The sequence below is a fragment of the Oncorhynchus mykiss genome, chromosome 3, assembly GCF_057628025.1.
Source record: "Oncorhynchus mykiss isolate SJ-2025 chromosome 3, ASM5762802v1, whole genome shotgun sequence".
Lineage (NCBI taxonomy): Eukaryota > Metazoa > Chordata > Actinopteri > Salmoniformes > Salmonidae > Oncorhynchus > Oncorhynchus mykiss.
In genome coordinates, this window is record NC_143024.1 from 7,579,642 (window position 1) to 7,594,674 (window position 15,033).

General features: G+C 51.0%; 1 protein-coding gene across 1 annotated transcript; it reads right to left on the bottom strand.

Annotated features, from left to right (window-relative positions):
* Positions 1-543: 543 nt before the first annotated feature.
* On the bottom strand, positions 544-14,056 carry LOC149984295 (single-strand DNA endonuclease ASTE1-like). The gene is made up of 6 exons (XM_090230530.1): positions 13,997-14,056; positions 7,708-8,233; positions 1,544-2,064; positions 1,099-1,312; positions 814-979; positions 544-679 (listed from the first exon to the last, which is right to left on the bottom strand). Exons 1-6 carry the CDS (start codon positions 14,054-14,056, stop codon positions 544-546), a joined length of 1,623 nt encoding a protein of 540 aa, XP_090086656.1.
* Positions 14,057-15,033: the final 977 nt, after the last annotated feature.

The following is a 15,033-nucleotide window of genomic DNA, read 5'->3' on the forward strand; positions in this document are numbered from 1 at the left end:
GTGTGTGTGTGTGTGTGTGTGTGTGTGTGGGTGTATGCAAGTGGGGCCTTCCTATCCAGGCCCTCTGTCACTAAAATGTCACAGAAAACTGGGTCCCTAGTGGTCCCTATATAGTGGTCCCTATATAGTGGTCCCTATATAGTCGTTCCCCATAGTGGTCCCTATATAGTGGTCCCTATATAGTGGTTCCTATATAGTGGTCCCTATATAGTGGTCCCTATATAGTGGTCCCTATATAGTGGTCCCTATATAGTGGTCCTATATAGTGGTCCCTATATCTATAACTCAGCAGATGTATGTATAGTGGTTCATATATCTATAACTCAACAGTTATATAGTGGTCTGTATATAGTGGTCTGTATTTAGTGGTCCCGATATTTACAACTTGACAGAGCTTTGTTAAATATTTCATTCCTCTTGCAGTGGGACATTGGGACTTCAGTACAACCTCCTCCGGCACCATCATCATCATCAACATCCTCTTCTTCCTCCAGCACCAGAATCTGTGGAGGGTCCGTCAGGTTGTCCAGTGGTCTCAGCTTCCTAGGAGTTGAGTATGGCTTCCAGCATGGCTCTGTACAGCTGCCCAGAGGAAGGGTCTTCCATCAGGAGAGAATCCGGGGTCACCCCCCCTCTCAGTTGGCCCACAAGCTGGTGCAGCAGACTACCCTTGTACAGCCTAGACTCCAACAGGGAAACAACAGAGGGTTGAATTAGCTGTGTTGCTGCTGGGCTAGAAAACAATGTAAAGGAATACCACTGGTCTACTCTAGAGGTTAGAGGTTAGGGTTGTTTTAGGAAGGGACACCTTACCAGGCACACTGAGGCTCAGGTAGAGGGAGACACAGAATTTGGTTCAGGTAAAGGCCATCCCTCATGCAGCGCTGCCATTGGTTATAGGCGTGGGCCACACCCAGGTCTGGACTCATAGCACGTCTCTGAATCAGCCCTCTCATCCTCTCCAACACTGGTCCTTCCTCTATAAACCCTGATACACAAGAAGGAGAGGAGTCATTGGCTGCACTTCACGCACTTTATTTATAAATTCCAAGTTGTGTGTGGCTGTGTGTGTGTTTTCATTCATATTCTGGTCCATACCTCTCTGGCTCTTCCTCTGTCTGCAGAGCTCTCCATACACCAGTCCTAGTAGCAGGGCCTGCAGGAGAGGATGGTCTGGTCGGGGATGGGCGTGCCTCAGCCAGTAGTAGGTAACAGCCACAGGAAGTCCCAGGTGAGGTGGGAGACCCTTCAAAGTGGACTGGGACACACCAACGGTCTCCAAAAACACCTCAAGCCGCACTGAATGTGGAGTCTAAGAAACAGAACAAGAGAATGAGAATCAATTTCAGAATCAACAGCAGCAGTATGTTTATATTATACTGCATACTATATCACGTCTACATACCTGATATACTGTATACTACATCACGTCTACATACCTGATATACTGCATACTATATCACGTCTACATACCTGATATACTGCATACTATATCACGTCTACATACCTGATATACTGTATACTATATCACATGTCGACATACCTGATCCAGTGTGTCCAGCTGCAGCTGTTGTGCAGCACTGGGCAGGATGGCTGTAACCATGCTGCTGGTCAGGTTTGTTTCTTCCCTGTCATACTCCTCTACTTCCCTCCCTTCACCCAGCAGCAGCCCGTAGAATACCTGCCGTATGGGCCGAGAGGTGTTGTTCCCACTGGGTAAGCTGTGATCTTCCACTTGGATACCCTGTATCACTGGCCTCCGCTGCAGAATGTATATCATGTAGGGGGGAAGTGTCCCCTTCGTCAACGGCAGCAGAGTCCAGTCTGGAAGGACACTCAGATGGTCTGGGAGAAGGCCGGCATCAGGAGCCTCGCCATCATTGAAGAAACGCTCCAGGCTTTCGGGTTGAATCTGGTATGTTTCTATGCCCCGAGAGAGGGCCTGGAGGGCAGCATCCATGTTGTTTTCCCCATGACCAATGAGGAGGTGCACATTGTCCAAGGCCTCCTGCTTCTCCTGGAAACTGGCCAGCCATTTCAGCAACTTGTTGAAAAAGACAACCCCTTCCCAAGCACAAAAAAACAACACATATATATATATATATATATATATATATATAAAATATTGCAGGCATTGAATATACCTTTGAGCATCAAGTACACCAGTTATTAATTACACTTTGGATGGTGTATCAATACACCCAGTTACTACAAAGATACGGGTATCCTTCCTAACTCAGTTGCCAGAGAGGAAGGAAACTGCTCAGGGATTTCACCTCGAGGTCAATGGTGACGTTAATGGCTGAGATAGGAGAAAACTGAGGATCAACAACATTGTAGTTATTCCACAATATTAACCTAATTGACAGAGTGAAAATAAGGAAGCCTGTACAGCAGGGATCTCCAACCTTTTCTAGCATGACAGCTACATGAAGAAAAATGAATTTCACGAGCTACTCATTTTTTTAATGGATTTCAAATCGTCAAATTCTTCTCCTCTCCTTAACCCTGCAACTCTTCCCCTGTTCCTTATACAAGATATGTGTTTTCTGGCAATATATAATAGTCAAATAACAACTCTAAGGGGGCCACATAAAATGTTATTTAGAATTATTCCAAATTCTGTTTTTTACTCTCAATATTACAATTATTCAGAGAGAAAAACACAGAAATTGATGTTCTGAGTCCATGTCAATGCTTAAATCACATCAACAGAAAAATGTAGAGGTCTGAAAAAAAATGCTAACAAATGTAAAAAAAATCTGTAATTCCCCTTTAATTGTACATCTAGCAGGAGAGGAATGTATTAGTTTAGCAATGTTTCTGCTGTTAGGCCTACTGCTGCAGCACATCATGGCAGAGACTGCTAAACAATGTCCTCCTAATTTATGCAAATAATCATGATATCCAAAACCGTTCAACAGTTTGGGGTCACTTAGAAATGTCCTTGTTTTTGAAAGAAAAACATCAAATTGATCAGAAATACAGTGTAGAAATTGTTAATGTTGTAAATGACTATTGGAGCTGGAATTGGAAGATTTGTTATGGAATATCTACATAGGCTACAGAGGCCCATTATCAGCAACCATCACTCCTGTGTTTCAATGGCACGTTGTGTTAGCTAATCGAAGTTCATCATTTTAAAAGGCTAATTGCTCATTAGAAAACCCTTTTGCCATTATGTTAAAAGAGCTGAAAACTGTTGTACTGATTAAAGAAGCAATAAAATTGGCCTTCTTTAGACTAGATGAGTATCTGGAGCATCAGCATTTGTGGGTTCGATTACAGGCTCAAAATGGCCAGAAACTTGTCAGCCTATTCTTGTTCTGAGAAATGAAGACTATTCCATGCGAGAAATTGCCACGAAACTGAAGATCTCGTACAACGCTGTGTACTACTCCCTTCACAGAACAGCGCAAACTGGCTCTAACCAGAATAGAAATTTTTAAATTCATGGTCAGACAACACAAAGAGAGAATGGTACATAAAAAAGGAATTACGTTCCATTGACGTGCGCTTAACTTGTGTCTTAATCGGCCCTCATTAGTAGGAATGTTTTATATAAAAAGTTTTGTATTCCATCTGACTTGGAAATGAAACCTCGCAACAGACAAGCTGCTGCACACAATTTGTAAAAAACTCTGGATCTGGATCCCAAATTGGTTGGGTTGGTTGGTATGGGCAGGTATAAGCTACGGACAATGAACACAATCCAATTTTATCAATGGAAATTTGAATGCACAGAAATACCGTCACAAGATTCCGAGGCCCAATGTCGTGCCATTCATCTGCCCCCATCACCTCATGTTACTGGTTGGTAGGTGATCAAATACTTATGTCATGCAATAAAATGCAAATGAATTACTTAAAAATCATACAGAGTGATTTTCTGGATTTTTGTTTTAGATTCCGTCTCTCACAGTTGAAGTGTACCTATGATAAAAATTACAGACCTCTACATGCTTTGTAAGTTGGAAAACCTGCAACATCGGCAGTGTTTCAAATACTTGTTCTCCCCACTGTATATATATCAATATTTGTTAACTAGGCAGGTCAGTTCAGAACTAATTCCTATTTACAATGACGGCCTAGGAACAGTGGGTTAACTGGTCTAGGAACAGTGGGTTAACTGGTCTAGGAACAGTGGGTTAACTGGTCTAGGAACAGTGGGTTAACTGGTCTAGGAACAGTGGGTTAACTGGTCTAGGAACAGTGGGTTAACTGGTCTAGGAACAGTGGGTTAACTGGTCTAGGAACAGTGGGTTAACTGGTCTAGGAACAGTGGGTTAACTGGTCTAGGAACAGTGGGTTAACTGGTCTAGGAACAGTGGGTTAACTGGCCTAGGAACAGTGGGTTAACTGGTCTAGGAACAGTGGGTTAACTGGTCTAGGAACAGTGGGTTAACTGGTCTAGGAACAGTGGGTTAACTGGTCTAGGAACAGTGGGTTAACTGGTCTAGGAACAGTGGGTTAACTGGTCTAGGAACAGTGGGTTAACTGGTCTAGGAACAGTGGGTTAACTGGTCTAGGAACAGTGGGTTAACTGGTCTAGGAACAGTGGGTTAACTGGTCTAGGAATAGTGGGTTAACTGTGTTGTTACGGGGCAGAACGACAGATTTTTTTCACCTTGTCAGCTCGGGAATTCGATCTAGCAAGCTTTTGGTACTGACCTAACGCTCTAATCACTAGGCTACCTGCCGTCCCTACACTCTAACCACTAGGCTACCTGCCGTCCCTACACTCTAATCACTAGGCTACCTGCCGTCCCTACACTCTAACCACTAGGCTACCTGCCGTCCCTACACTCTAACCACTAGGCTACCTGCCGTCCCTACACTCTAATCAATAGGCTACCTGCCGTCCCTACACTCTAATCACTAGGCTACCTGCCGTCCCTACACTCTAACCACTAGGCTACCTGCCGTCCCTACACTCTAATCACTAGGCTACCTGCCGTCCCTACACTCTAATCACTAGGCTACCTGCCGCCCCTACACTCTAACCACTAGGCTACCTGCCGTCCCTACACTCTAACCACTAGTCTACCTGCCGCCCCTACACTCTAACCACTAGGCTACCTGCCGTCCCTACACTCTAACCACTAGACTACCTGCCGCCCCTACACTCTAACCACTAGTCTACCTGCCGCCCCTACACTCTAATCACTAGGCTACCTGCCGTCCCTACACTCTAACCACTAGGCTACCTGCCGTCCCTACACTCTAATCACTAGGCTACCTGCCGTCCCTACACTCTAACCACTAGGCAACCTGCCGTCCCTACACTCTAAACACTAGTCTACCTGCCGCCCCTACACTCTAACCACTAGTCTACCTGCCGTCCCTACACTCTAACCACTAGACTACCTGCCGCCCCTACACTCTAACCACTAGTCTACCTGCCGCCCCTACACTCTAATCACTAGGCCACCTGCCGTCCCTACACTCTAACCACTAGGCTACCTGCCGTCCCTACACTCTAATCAATAGGCTACCTGCCGTCCCTACACTCTAATCACTAGGCTACCTGCCGTCCCTACACTCTAACCACTAGGCTACCTGCCGTCCCTACACTCTAATCACTAGGCTACCTGCCGTCCCTACACTCTAATCACTAGGCTACCTGCCGCCCCTACACTCTAACCACTAGGCTACCTGCCGTCCCTACACTCTAACCACTAGTCTACCTGCCGCCCCTACACTCTAACCACTAGGCTACCTGCCGTCCCTACACTCTAACCACTAGACTACCTGCCGCCCCTACACTCTAACCACTAGTCTACCTGCCGCCCCTACACTCTAATCACTAGGCTACCTGCCGTCCCTACACTCTAACCACTAGGCTACCTGCCGTCCCTACACTCTAATCACTAGGCTACCTGCCGTCCCTACACTCTAACCACTAGGCAACCTGCCGTCCCTACACTCTAAACACTAGTCTACCTGCCGCCCCTACACTCTAACCACTAGTCTACCTGCCGTCCCTACACTCTAACCACTAGACTACCTGCCGCCCCTACACTCTAACCACTAGTCTACCTGCCGCCCCTACACTCTAATCACTAGGCTACCTGCCGCCCCTACACTCTAACCACTAGGCTACCTGCCGTCCCTACACTCTAACCACTAGTCTACCTGCCGCCCCTACACTCTAACCACTAGGCTACCTGCCGTCCCTACACTCTAACCACTAGACTACCTGCCGCCCCTACACTCTAACCACTAGTCTACCTGCCGCCCCTACACTCTAATCACTAGGCTACCTGCCGTCCCTACACTCTAACCACTAGGCTACCTGCCGTCCCTACACTCTAATCACTAGGCTACCTGCCGTCCCTACACTCTAACCACTAGGCAACCTGCCGTCCCTACACTCTAAACACTAGTCTACCTGCCGCCCCTACACTCTAACCACTAGTCTACCTGCCGTCCCTACACTCTAACCACTAGACTACCTGCCGCCCCTACACTCTAACCACTAGTCTACCTGCCGCCCCTACACTCTAATCACTAGGCCACCTGCCGTCCCTACACTCTAACCACTAGGCTACCTGCAGTCCCTACACTCTAACCACTAGGCTACCTGACGTCCCTACACTCTAACCACTAGACTACCTGCCGTCCCTACACTCTAACCACTAGGCTACCTGCCGTCCCTACACTCTAACCACTAGGCTACCTGCCGTCCCTACACTCTAACCACTAGGCTACCTGCCGTCCCTACACTCTAACCACTAGACTACCTGCCGCCCCTACACTCTAACCACTAGACTACCTGCCGCCCCTACACTCTAACCACTAGTCTACCTGCCGTCCCTACACTCTAACCACTAGGCTACCTGCCGTCCCTACACTCTAACCACTAGGCTACCTGCCGTCCCTACACTCTAACCACTAGACTACCTGCCGCCCCTACACTCTAACCACTAGACTACCTGCCGCCCCTACACTCTAACCACTAGTCTACCTGCCGTCCCTACACTCTAACCACTAGTTTACCTGCCGTCCCTACACTCTAACCACTAGACGACCTGCCGTCCCTACACTCTAACCACTAGTCTACCTGCCGTCCCTACACTCTAACCACTAGTCTACCTGCCGTCCCTACACTCTAACCACTAGACTACCTGCCGCCCCTACACTCTAACCACTAGTCTACCTGCCGCCCCTACACTCTAACCACTAGTCTACCTGCCGTCCCTACACTCTAACCACTAGGCTACCTGCCGTCCCTACACTCTAACCACTAGTCTACCTGCCGCCCCTACACTCTAACCACTAGTCTACCTGCCGTCCCTACACTCTAACCACTAGACTACCTGCCGCCCCTACACTCTAACCACTAGTCTACCTGCCGTCCCTACACTCTAACCACTAGTCTACCTGCCGTCCCTACACTCTAACCACTAGTCTACCTGCCGTCCCTACACTCTAACCACTAGGCTATCTGCCGTCCCTACACTCTAACCACTAGGCTACCTGCCGTCCCTACACTCTAACCACTAGTCTACCTGCCGTCCCTACACTCTAACTACTAGACGACCTGCCGTCCCTACACTCTAACCACTAGTCTACCTGCCGTCCCTACACTCTAAACACTAGGCTACCTGCCGTCCCTACACTCTAACCACTAGACTACCTGCCGCCCCAAATGCATCTGTAGTAGTTATGTTTACTTCGGTATACGCGTAATACGTTCAAACTTACCGCGCTTCCAATTGGGTTCCATCGACAAGCTGTCTTCAAACTTGATGGGAAAGCCCATCTCATCCAAGTTGACATAGTCGTTTCCTGCGATGGCAGCGAAGACTGGGAGAAGCTGTCTGTTGATGTTGACTTGTCTGCAGAAGCTTGTTGTGGTGTACCGCTTGCAGGGGATGTAATTTTCAGGACTCCAGCCTTGCACAGACGCGTTCTGCCATTTAAAATGGGACATGGGAAGAAATCCAGCCTGGATGGCAAAAATATAAAAGTCATTGTCATTGGACAGGACCGGACACTTCCACCTTTGAGCCAAGGAGGCTATTTCTTGGTCTGCCTCAGAAAGTGCCTGTGCGAACGGGACCCCTAAGCTGGAAAGGACCTCTTTAAAGACTTGTCTGGCAAGGGTTGGTATTAACCAGGCCCCTCGAAGCCCCTTGGACAACTCGTTGGCTGTGTCGATCTTTGATTCAGCTCGTTTTCTGACAGTTTCAAATTTTTTGTTGGTGGGGTCGGAGCCTCCGTCTATAATCTACACAGGTGGCCTAGTGCTACCATGGTGGTGGTGGTGTGGGCTACCATGGTGGTGGTGTGGGCTACCATGGTGGTGGTGTGGGCTACCGTGGTGGTGGTGGTGTGGGCTACCGTGGTGGTGGTGTGGGCTACCATGGTGGTGGTGGTGTGGGCTACTGTGGTGGTGGTGTGGGCTACTGTGGTGGTGGTGTGGGCTACCATGGTGGTGGTGGTGTGGGCTACCATGGTGGTGGTGGTGTGGGCTACCATGGTGGTGGTGGTGTGGGCTACCATGGTGGTGGTGGTGTGGGCTACCATGGTGGTGGTGTGGGCTTCCATGGTGGTGGTGTGGGCTACCATGGTGGTGGTGGTGTGGGCTACCATGGTGGTGGTGTGGGCTCCCGTGGTGGTGGTGTGGACTACCATGGTGGTGGTGGTGTGGGCTACCATGGTGGTGGTGGTGTGGGCTACCATGGTGGTGGTGGTGTGGGCTACCATGGTGGTGGTGTGGACTACCATGGTGGTGGTGTGGACTACCATGGTGGTGGTGGTGTGGGCTACTGTGGTGGTTATGTGGGCTACCATGGTGGTGGTGGTGGTGTGGGCTACCATGGTGGTGGTGTGGGCTACCATGGTGGTGGTGTGGGCTACCATGGTGTTGGTAGTGTAAGCTAACACGGTGGTGGTGTGGGCTACCGTGGTGGTGATGTGGGCTACCATGGTGGTGGTGTGGGCTACCATGGTGGTGGTGTGGGCTACCGTGGTGGTGATGTGGGCTACCATGGTGGTGGTGTGGGCTACCATGGTGGTGGTGGTGTTGGCTACCGTGGTGGTGGTGGTGTGGGCTACCATGGTGGTGGTGATGTGGGCTACCGTGGTGGTGGTGTGAGCTACCGTGGTGGTGATGTGGGCTAGCATGGTGGTGGTGATGTGGGCTACCATGGTGGTGGTGTGGGCTCCCATGGTGGTGGTGATGTGGGCTACCATGGTGGTGGTGATGTGGGCTACCATGGTCGTGGTGTGGGCTACCGTGGTGGTGATGTGGGCTACCATGGTGGTGATGTGGGCTACCATGGTGGTGATGTGGGCTATCATGGTGGTGGTGTGGGCTACCATGGTGGTGATGTGGGCTACCATGGTGGTGATGTGGGCTACCATGGTGGTGATGTGGGCTACCATGGTGGTGGTGTGGTCTACCATGGTGGTGGTGTGGGCTACCATGGTGGTGATGTGGGCTACCATGGTGGTGATGTGGGCTACCATGGTGGTGGTGTGGGCTACCATGGTGGTGGTGTGGGCTACCATGGTGGTGATGTGGGCTACCATGGTGGTGATGTGGGCTACCATGGTGGTGGTGTGGGCTACCATGGTGGTGGTGTGGGCTACCATGGTGGTGATGTGGGATACCATGGTGTAGATGTGGGCTACCATGGTGGTGATGTGGGCTACTAGTTAAATTGCAGGAAGACATGGAGTAACAGGTCTAAGGTTTAAACGTGTATTCAGTTCAAATACAAGAGGGGAGTTCCGGTTTAGCAGCTGAATGGAGAAGAAGCTCGTGGATGAAGCTCCTACGTATTAGTTAATATATGAACTTTGCAGTTACATTTGGGCACGCTTTTCATCCAAAATTCGAGGTGGGTGGACTGAGGTAGGGCGGAGAGGTAGGGAAGGGACTAGGGGGGGTTGGGTGGGTGTGTTGAATGGAGGGGGGGGATATGGTCAAATCCTTAATGTACATTATGTAAAACTTTTATAAAAATATGTGGACATGGAGTGAAGAGTTTCAGTCACATGACTATCTACATCATCATCATTACAATGGATAGTTTTCTCTTTTGTTAAGTTTCCTTTTCCCGAAAACCTAACAGGCAAACGCCCTGGATGAGGGATGTAAAATGCAAACAGTGGTCATCAAACATGATCACTTAGACACTGTCAGGTAACTGACTTACCTGGTCTAGTTTTCTGTTCTATTGTATTTGGACATGAAACCTCCATGACAGATTAACTGCTGCATACTGTTTGTATAAACTGGTTGGGTGGGTTGGCAAAGGCTTGTATTTAGTTTAGATTAACGGTGGTGGTGTGGGCTACCATGGTGATGGTGGTGAGGGCTACCGTGGTGGTGGTGGTGAGGGCTACCGTGGTGGTGGTGGTGAGGGCTACCATGGTGGTGGTGGTGAGGGCTACCATGGTGGTGGTGGTGAGGGCTACTATGGTGGTGATGGTGAGGGCTACCGTGGTGGTGGTGGTGAGGGCTACCATGGTGGTGGTGGTGAGGGCTACCGTGGTGGTGGTGGTGAGGGCTACTATGGTGGTGATGGTGAGGGCTACCGTGGTGGTGGTGGTGAGGGCTACCATGGTGGTGGTGGTGAGGGCTACCATGGTGGTGGTGTTGTTGGCTACCATGGTGGAGGTGGTGTGGGCTACTATGGTGGTGGTGGTGGTGTTGTTGGCTACCATGGTGGTGGTGTTGTTGGCTACCATGGTGGTGGTGGTGAGGGCTACCGTGGTGGTGGTGGTGTGGGCTACCATGGTGTTGATGGTGTGGGCTACCATGGTGGTGGTGGTGTGGGCTACTATGGTGGTGATGGTGTGGGCTACCGTGGTGGTGGTGGTGAGGGCTACCATGGTGGTGATGGTGTGGGCTACCATGGTGGTGGTGGTGAGGGCTACCGTGGTGGTGGTGGTGTGGGCTACCATGGTGGTTGTGGTGGTGTGGAATACCATGGTGGTGGTGGTGGTGTGGCGTAGTGGTGGTGGTGGTGTGGGATACCATGGTGGTATAGGCTACCATGGTGGTTGTGGTGGTGTGGCGTAGTGGTGGTGGTGGTATAGGCTACCATGGTGGTTGTGGTGGTGAGGCGTAGTGGTGGTGGTGGTGTGGTAACCATGGTGGTGATGTGGGCTACCATGGTGGTGGTGTGGGCTACCGTGGTGGTGATGTGGGCTACCATGGTGGTGATGTGGGCTACCATGGTGGTGATGTGGGCTACCATGGTGGTGATGTGGGCTACCATGGTGGTGATGTGGGCTACCATGATGGTGGTGTGGGCTACCATGGTGGTGATGTGGGCTACCATGGTGGTGGTGTGGGCTACCATGGTGGTTGTGGTGGTGAGGCGTAGTGGTGGTGGTGGTGTGGTAACCATGGTGGTGATGTGGGCTACCATGGTGGTGGTGTGGGCTACCGTGGTGGTGATGTGGGCTACCATGGTGGTGATGTGGGCTACCATGGTGGTGATGTGGGCTACCATGGTGGTGATGTGGGCTACCATGGTGGTGATGTGGGCTACCATGATGGTGGTGTGGGCTACCATGGTGGTGATGTGGGCTACCATGGTGGTGGTGTGGGCTACCATGGTGGTGATGTGGGCTACTAGTTAAATTGCAGGAAGACATGGAGTAACAGGTCTAAGGTTTAAACGTGTATTCAGTTGAAATACAAGAGGGGAGTTCCGGTTTAGCAGGTGAATGGAGAAGAAGCTCGTGGACGAAGCTCCTACGTATTAGTTAATTTTGCCAAATATGAACTTTGCAGTTACATTTGGGCACGCTTTTCATCCAAAATTTGAGGTGGGTGGACTGAGGTAGGGCGGAGAGGTAGGGAAGGGACTAGGGGGGGTTGGGTGGGTGTGTTGAATGGAGGGGGGGGATATGGTCAAATCCTTAATGTACATTATGTAAAACTTTTATAAAAATATGTGGACATGGAGTGAAGAATTTCAGTCACATGACTATCTACATCATCATCATTACAATGGATAGTTTTCTCTTTTGTTAAGTTTCCTTTTCCCGAAAACCTAACAGGCAAACGCCCTGGATGAGGGATGTAAAATGCAAACAGTGGTCATCAAACATGATCACTTAGACACTGTCAGGTAACTGACTTACCTGGTCTAGTTTTCTGTTCTATTGTATTTGGACATGAAACCTCCATGACAGATTAACTGCTGCATACTGTTTGTATAAACTGGTTGGGTGGGTTGGCAAAGGCTTGTATTTAGTTTAGATTAACGGTGGTGGTGTGGGCTACCGTGGTGGTGGTGGTGAGGGCTACCATGGTGGTGGTGGTGAGGGCTACCGTGGTGGTGGTGGCGAGGGCTACCGTGGTGGTGGTGGTGAGGGCTACCATGGTGGTGGTGGTGAGGGCTACCATGGTGGTGGTGGTGAGGGCTACCATGGTGGTGGTGGTGTTGGTGGAAGCGGTGTGGGATACCATGGTGGTATAGGCTACCATGGTGGTTGTGGTGGTGTGGCGTAGTGGTGGTGGTGGTGTGGAATACCATGGTGGTGGTGGTGTTTGCTACCATGGTGGTGGTGGTGGTGTGGGCTACCATGGTTGTGTGGGCTACCATGGTGGTGGTGTTGGTGGTGGTGGAAGTGGTGTGGGCTACCGTGGTGGTATGGGCTACCATGGTGGTGGTCGTGGTGGTACAGGCTACCGTAGTGGTGGTTTTGGTTGTGTAGGCTACTATGGTTGTGGTGGTGGTGTGGGCTACCATGGTGGTGGTGGTGGGGTGGGCATCCATGGTGGCGGTGGTGGTGGTGTTGGTGTGGGCTACCATGGTGGTGTTGTTGTGGGCTACCATGGTGGAGGTGGTGGTGGTGTTGGTGTGGGCTACCATGGTGGTATTGGTGGTGTGGGCTACCATGGTGGTGATGTGGGCTACCATGGTGGTGGTGTGGGCTACCATGGTGGTGATGTGGGCTACCATGGTGGTGGTGTGGGCTACCATGGTGGTGATGTGGGCTACTAGTTAAATTGCAGGAAGACATGGAGTAACAGGTCTAAGGTTTAAACGTGTATTCAGTTCAAATACAAGAGGGGAGTTCCGGTTTAGCAGGTGAATGGAGAAGAAGCTCGTGGACGAAGCTCCTACGTATTAGTTAATTTTGCCAAATATGAACTTTGCAGTTACAAATGGGCACCCTTTTCATCCAAAATTTGAGGTGGGTGGACTGAGGTAGGGCGGAGAGGTAGGGAAGGGACTAGGGGGGGTTGGGTGGGTGTGTTGAATGGAGGGGGGGGATATGGTCAAATCCTTAATGTACATTATGTAAAACTTTTATAAAAATATGTGGACATGGAGTGAAGAGTTTCAGTCACATGACTATCTACATCATCATCATTACAATGGATAGTTTTCTCTTTTGTTAAGTTTCCTTTTCCCGAAAACCTAACAGGCAAACGCCCTGGATGAGGGATGTAAAATGCAAACAGTGGTCATCAAACATGATCACTTAGACACTGTCAGGTAACTGACTTACCTGGTCTAGTTTTCTGTTCTATTGTATTTGGACATGAAACCTCCATGACAGATTAACTGCTGCATACTGTATGTATAAACTGGTTGGGTGGGTTGGCAAAGGCTTGTATTTAGTTTAGATTAACGGTGGTGGTGTGGGCTACCGTGGTGGTGGTGGTGAGGGCTACCATGGTGGTGGTGGTGAGGGCTACCATGGGGGTGGTGTTGTGGGCTACTATGGTGGTGGTGGTGAGGGCTACCGTGGTGGTGGTGGTGTGGGCTACTATGGTGGTGGTGGTGGTGGTGTGGGCTACAGTGGTGGTGGTGGTGAGGGCTACTGTAGTGGTGGTGGTGAGGGCTACTGTGGTGGAGGTGGTGTGGGCTACTATGGTGGTGGTGGTGAGGGCTACCATGGTGGTGGTGTTGTGGGCTACCATGGTGGAGGTGGTGTGGGCTACCATGGTGGAGGTGGTGTGGGCTACTATGGTGGTGGTGGTGGTGGTGTTGGCTACCATGGTTGTGTGGGCTACCATGGTGGTGGTGGTGTTGGTGGAAGTGGTGTGGGATGCCATGGTGGTATAGGCCACCATGGTGGTTGTGGTGGTGTGGGCTACCATGGTGGTGGTGGTGAGGGCTACCATGGTGGTGGTGTTGTGGGCTACCATGGTGGAGGTGGTGTGGGCTACCATGGTGGTGGTGGTGAGGGCTACCATGGTGGTGGTGTTGTGGGCTACCATGGTGGAGGTGGTGTGGGCTACCATGGTGGTGGTGGTGTGGGATACCATCGTGGTGGTGGTGGTGTGGGCTACCATGGTGGTGGTGGTGTGGGCTACCATGGTGGTGGTGGTGTGGGCTACCATGGTGGTTGTGGTGGTGTGGCGTAGTGGTGGTGGTGGTGTGGGCTACTATGGTGGTGGTGGTGAGGGCTACCGTGGTGGTGGTGGTGTGGGCTACTATGGTGGTGGTGGTGGTGGTGTGGGCTACCGTGGTGGTGATGGTGAGGGCTACTGTGGTGGTGGTGGTGAGGGCTACTGGGGTGGAGGTGGTGTGGGCTACTATGGTGGTGGTGGTGAGGGCTACCATGGTGGTGGTGGTGTGGGCTACCATGGTGGTGGTGGTGGTGGTGAGGGCTACTGTGGTGGTGGTGGTGAGGGCTACTGTGGTGGTGGTGGTGAGGGCTACCATGGTGGTGGTGTTGTGGGCTACCATGGTGGAGGTGGTGTGGGCTACCATGGTGGAGGTGGTGTGGGCTACTATGGTGGTGGTGGTGGTGGTGTTGGCTACCATGGTTGTGTGGGCTACCATGGTGGTGGTGGTGTTGGTGGAAGTGGTGTGGGCTACTATGGTGGTGGTGGTGAGGGCTACCATGGTGGTGGTGTTGTGGGCTACCATGGTGGAGGTGGTGTGGGCTACCATGGTGGAGGTGGATTTGGGCTACCATGGTGGTGGTGGTGTGGGATACCATGGTGGTTGTGGTGGTGTGGGCTACCATGGTGGTGGTGGTGAGGGCTACCATGGTGGTGGTGTTGTGGGCTACCATGGTGGAGGTGGTGTGGGCTACCATGGT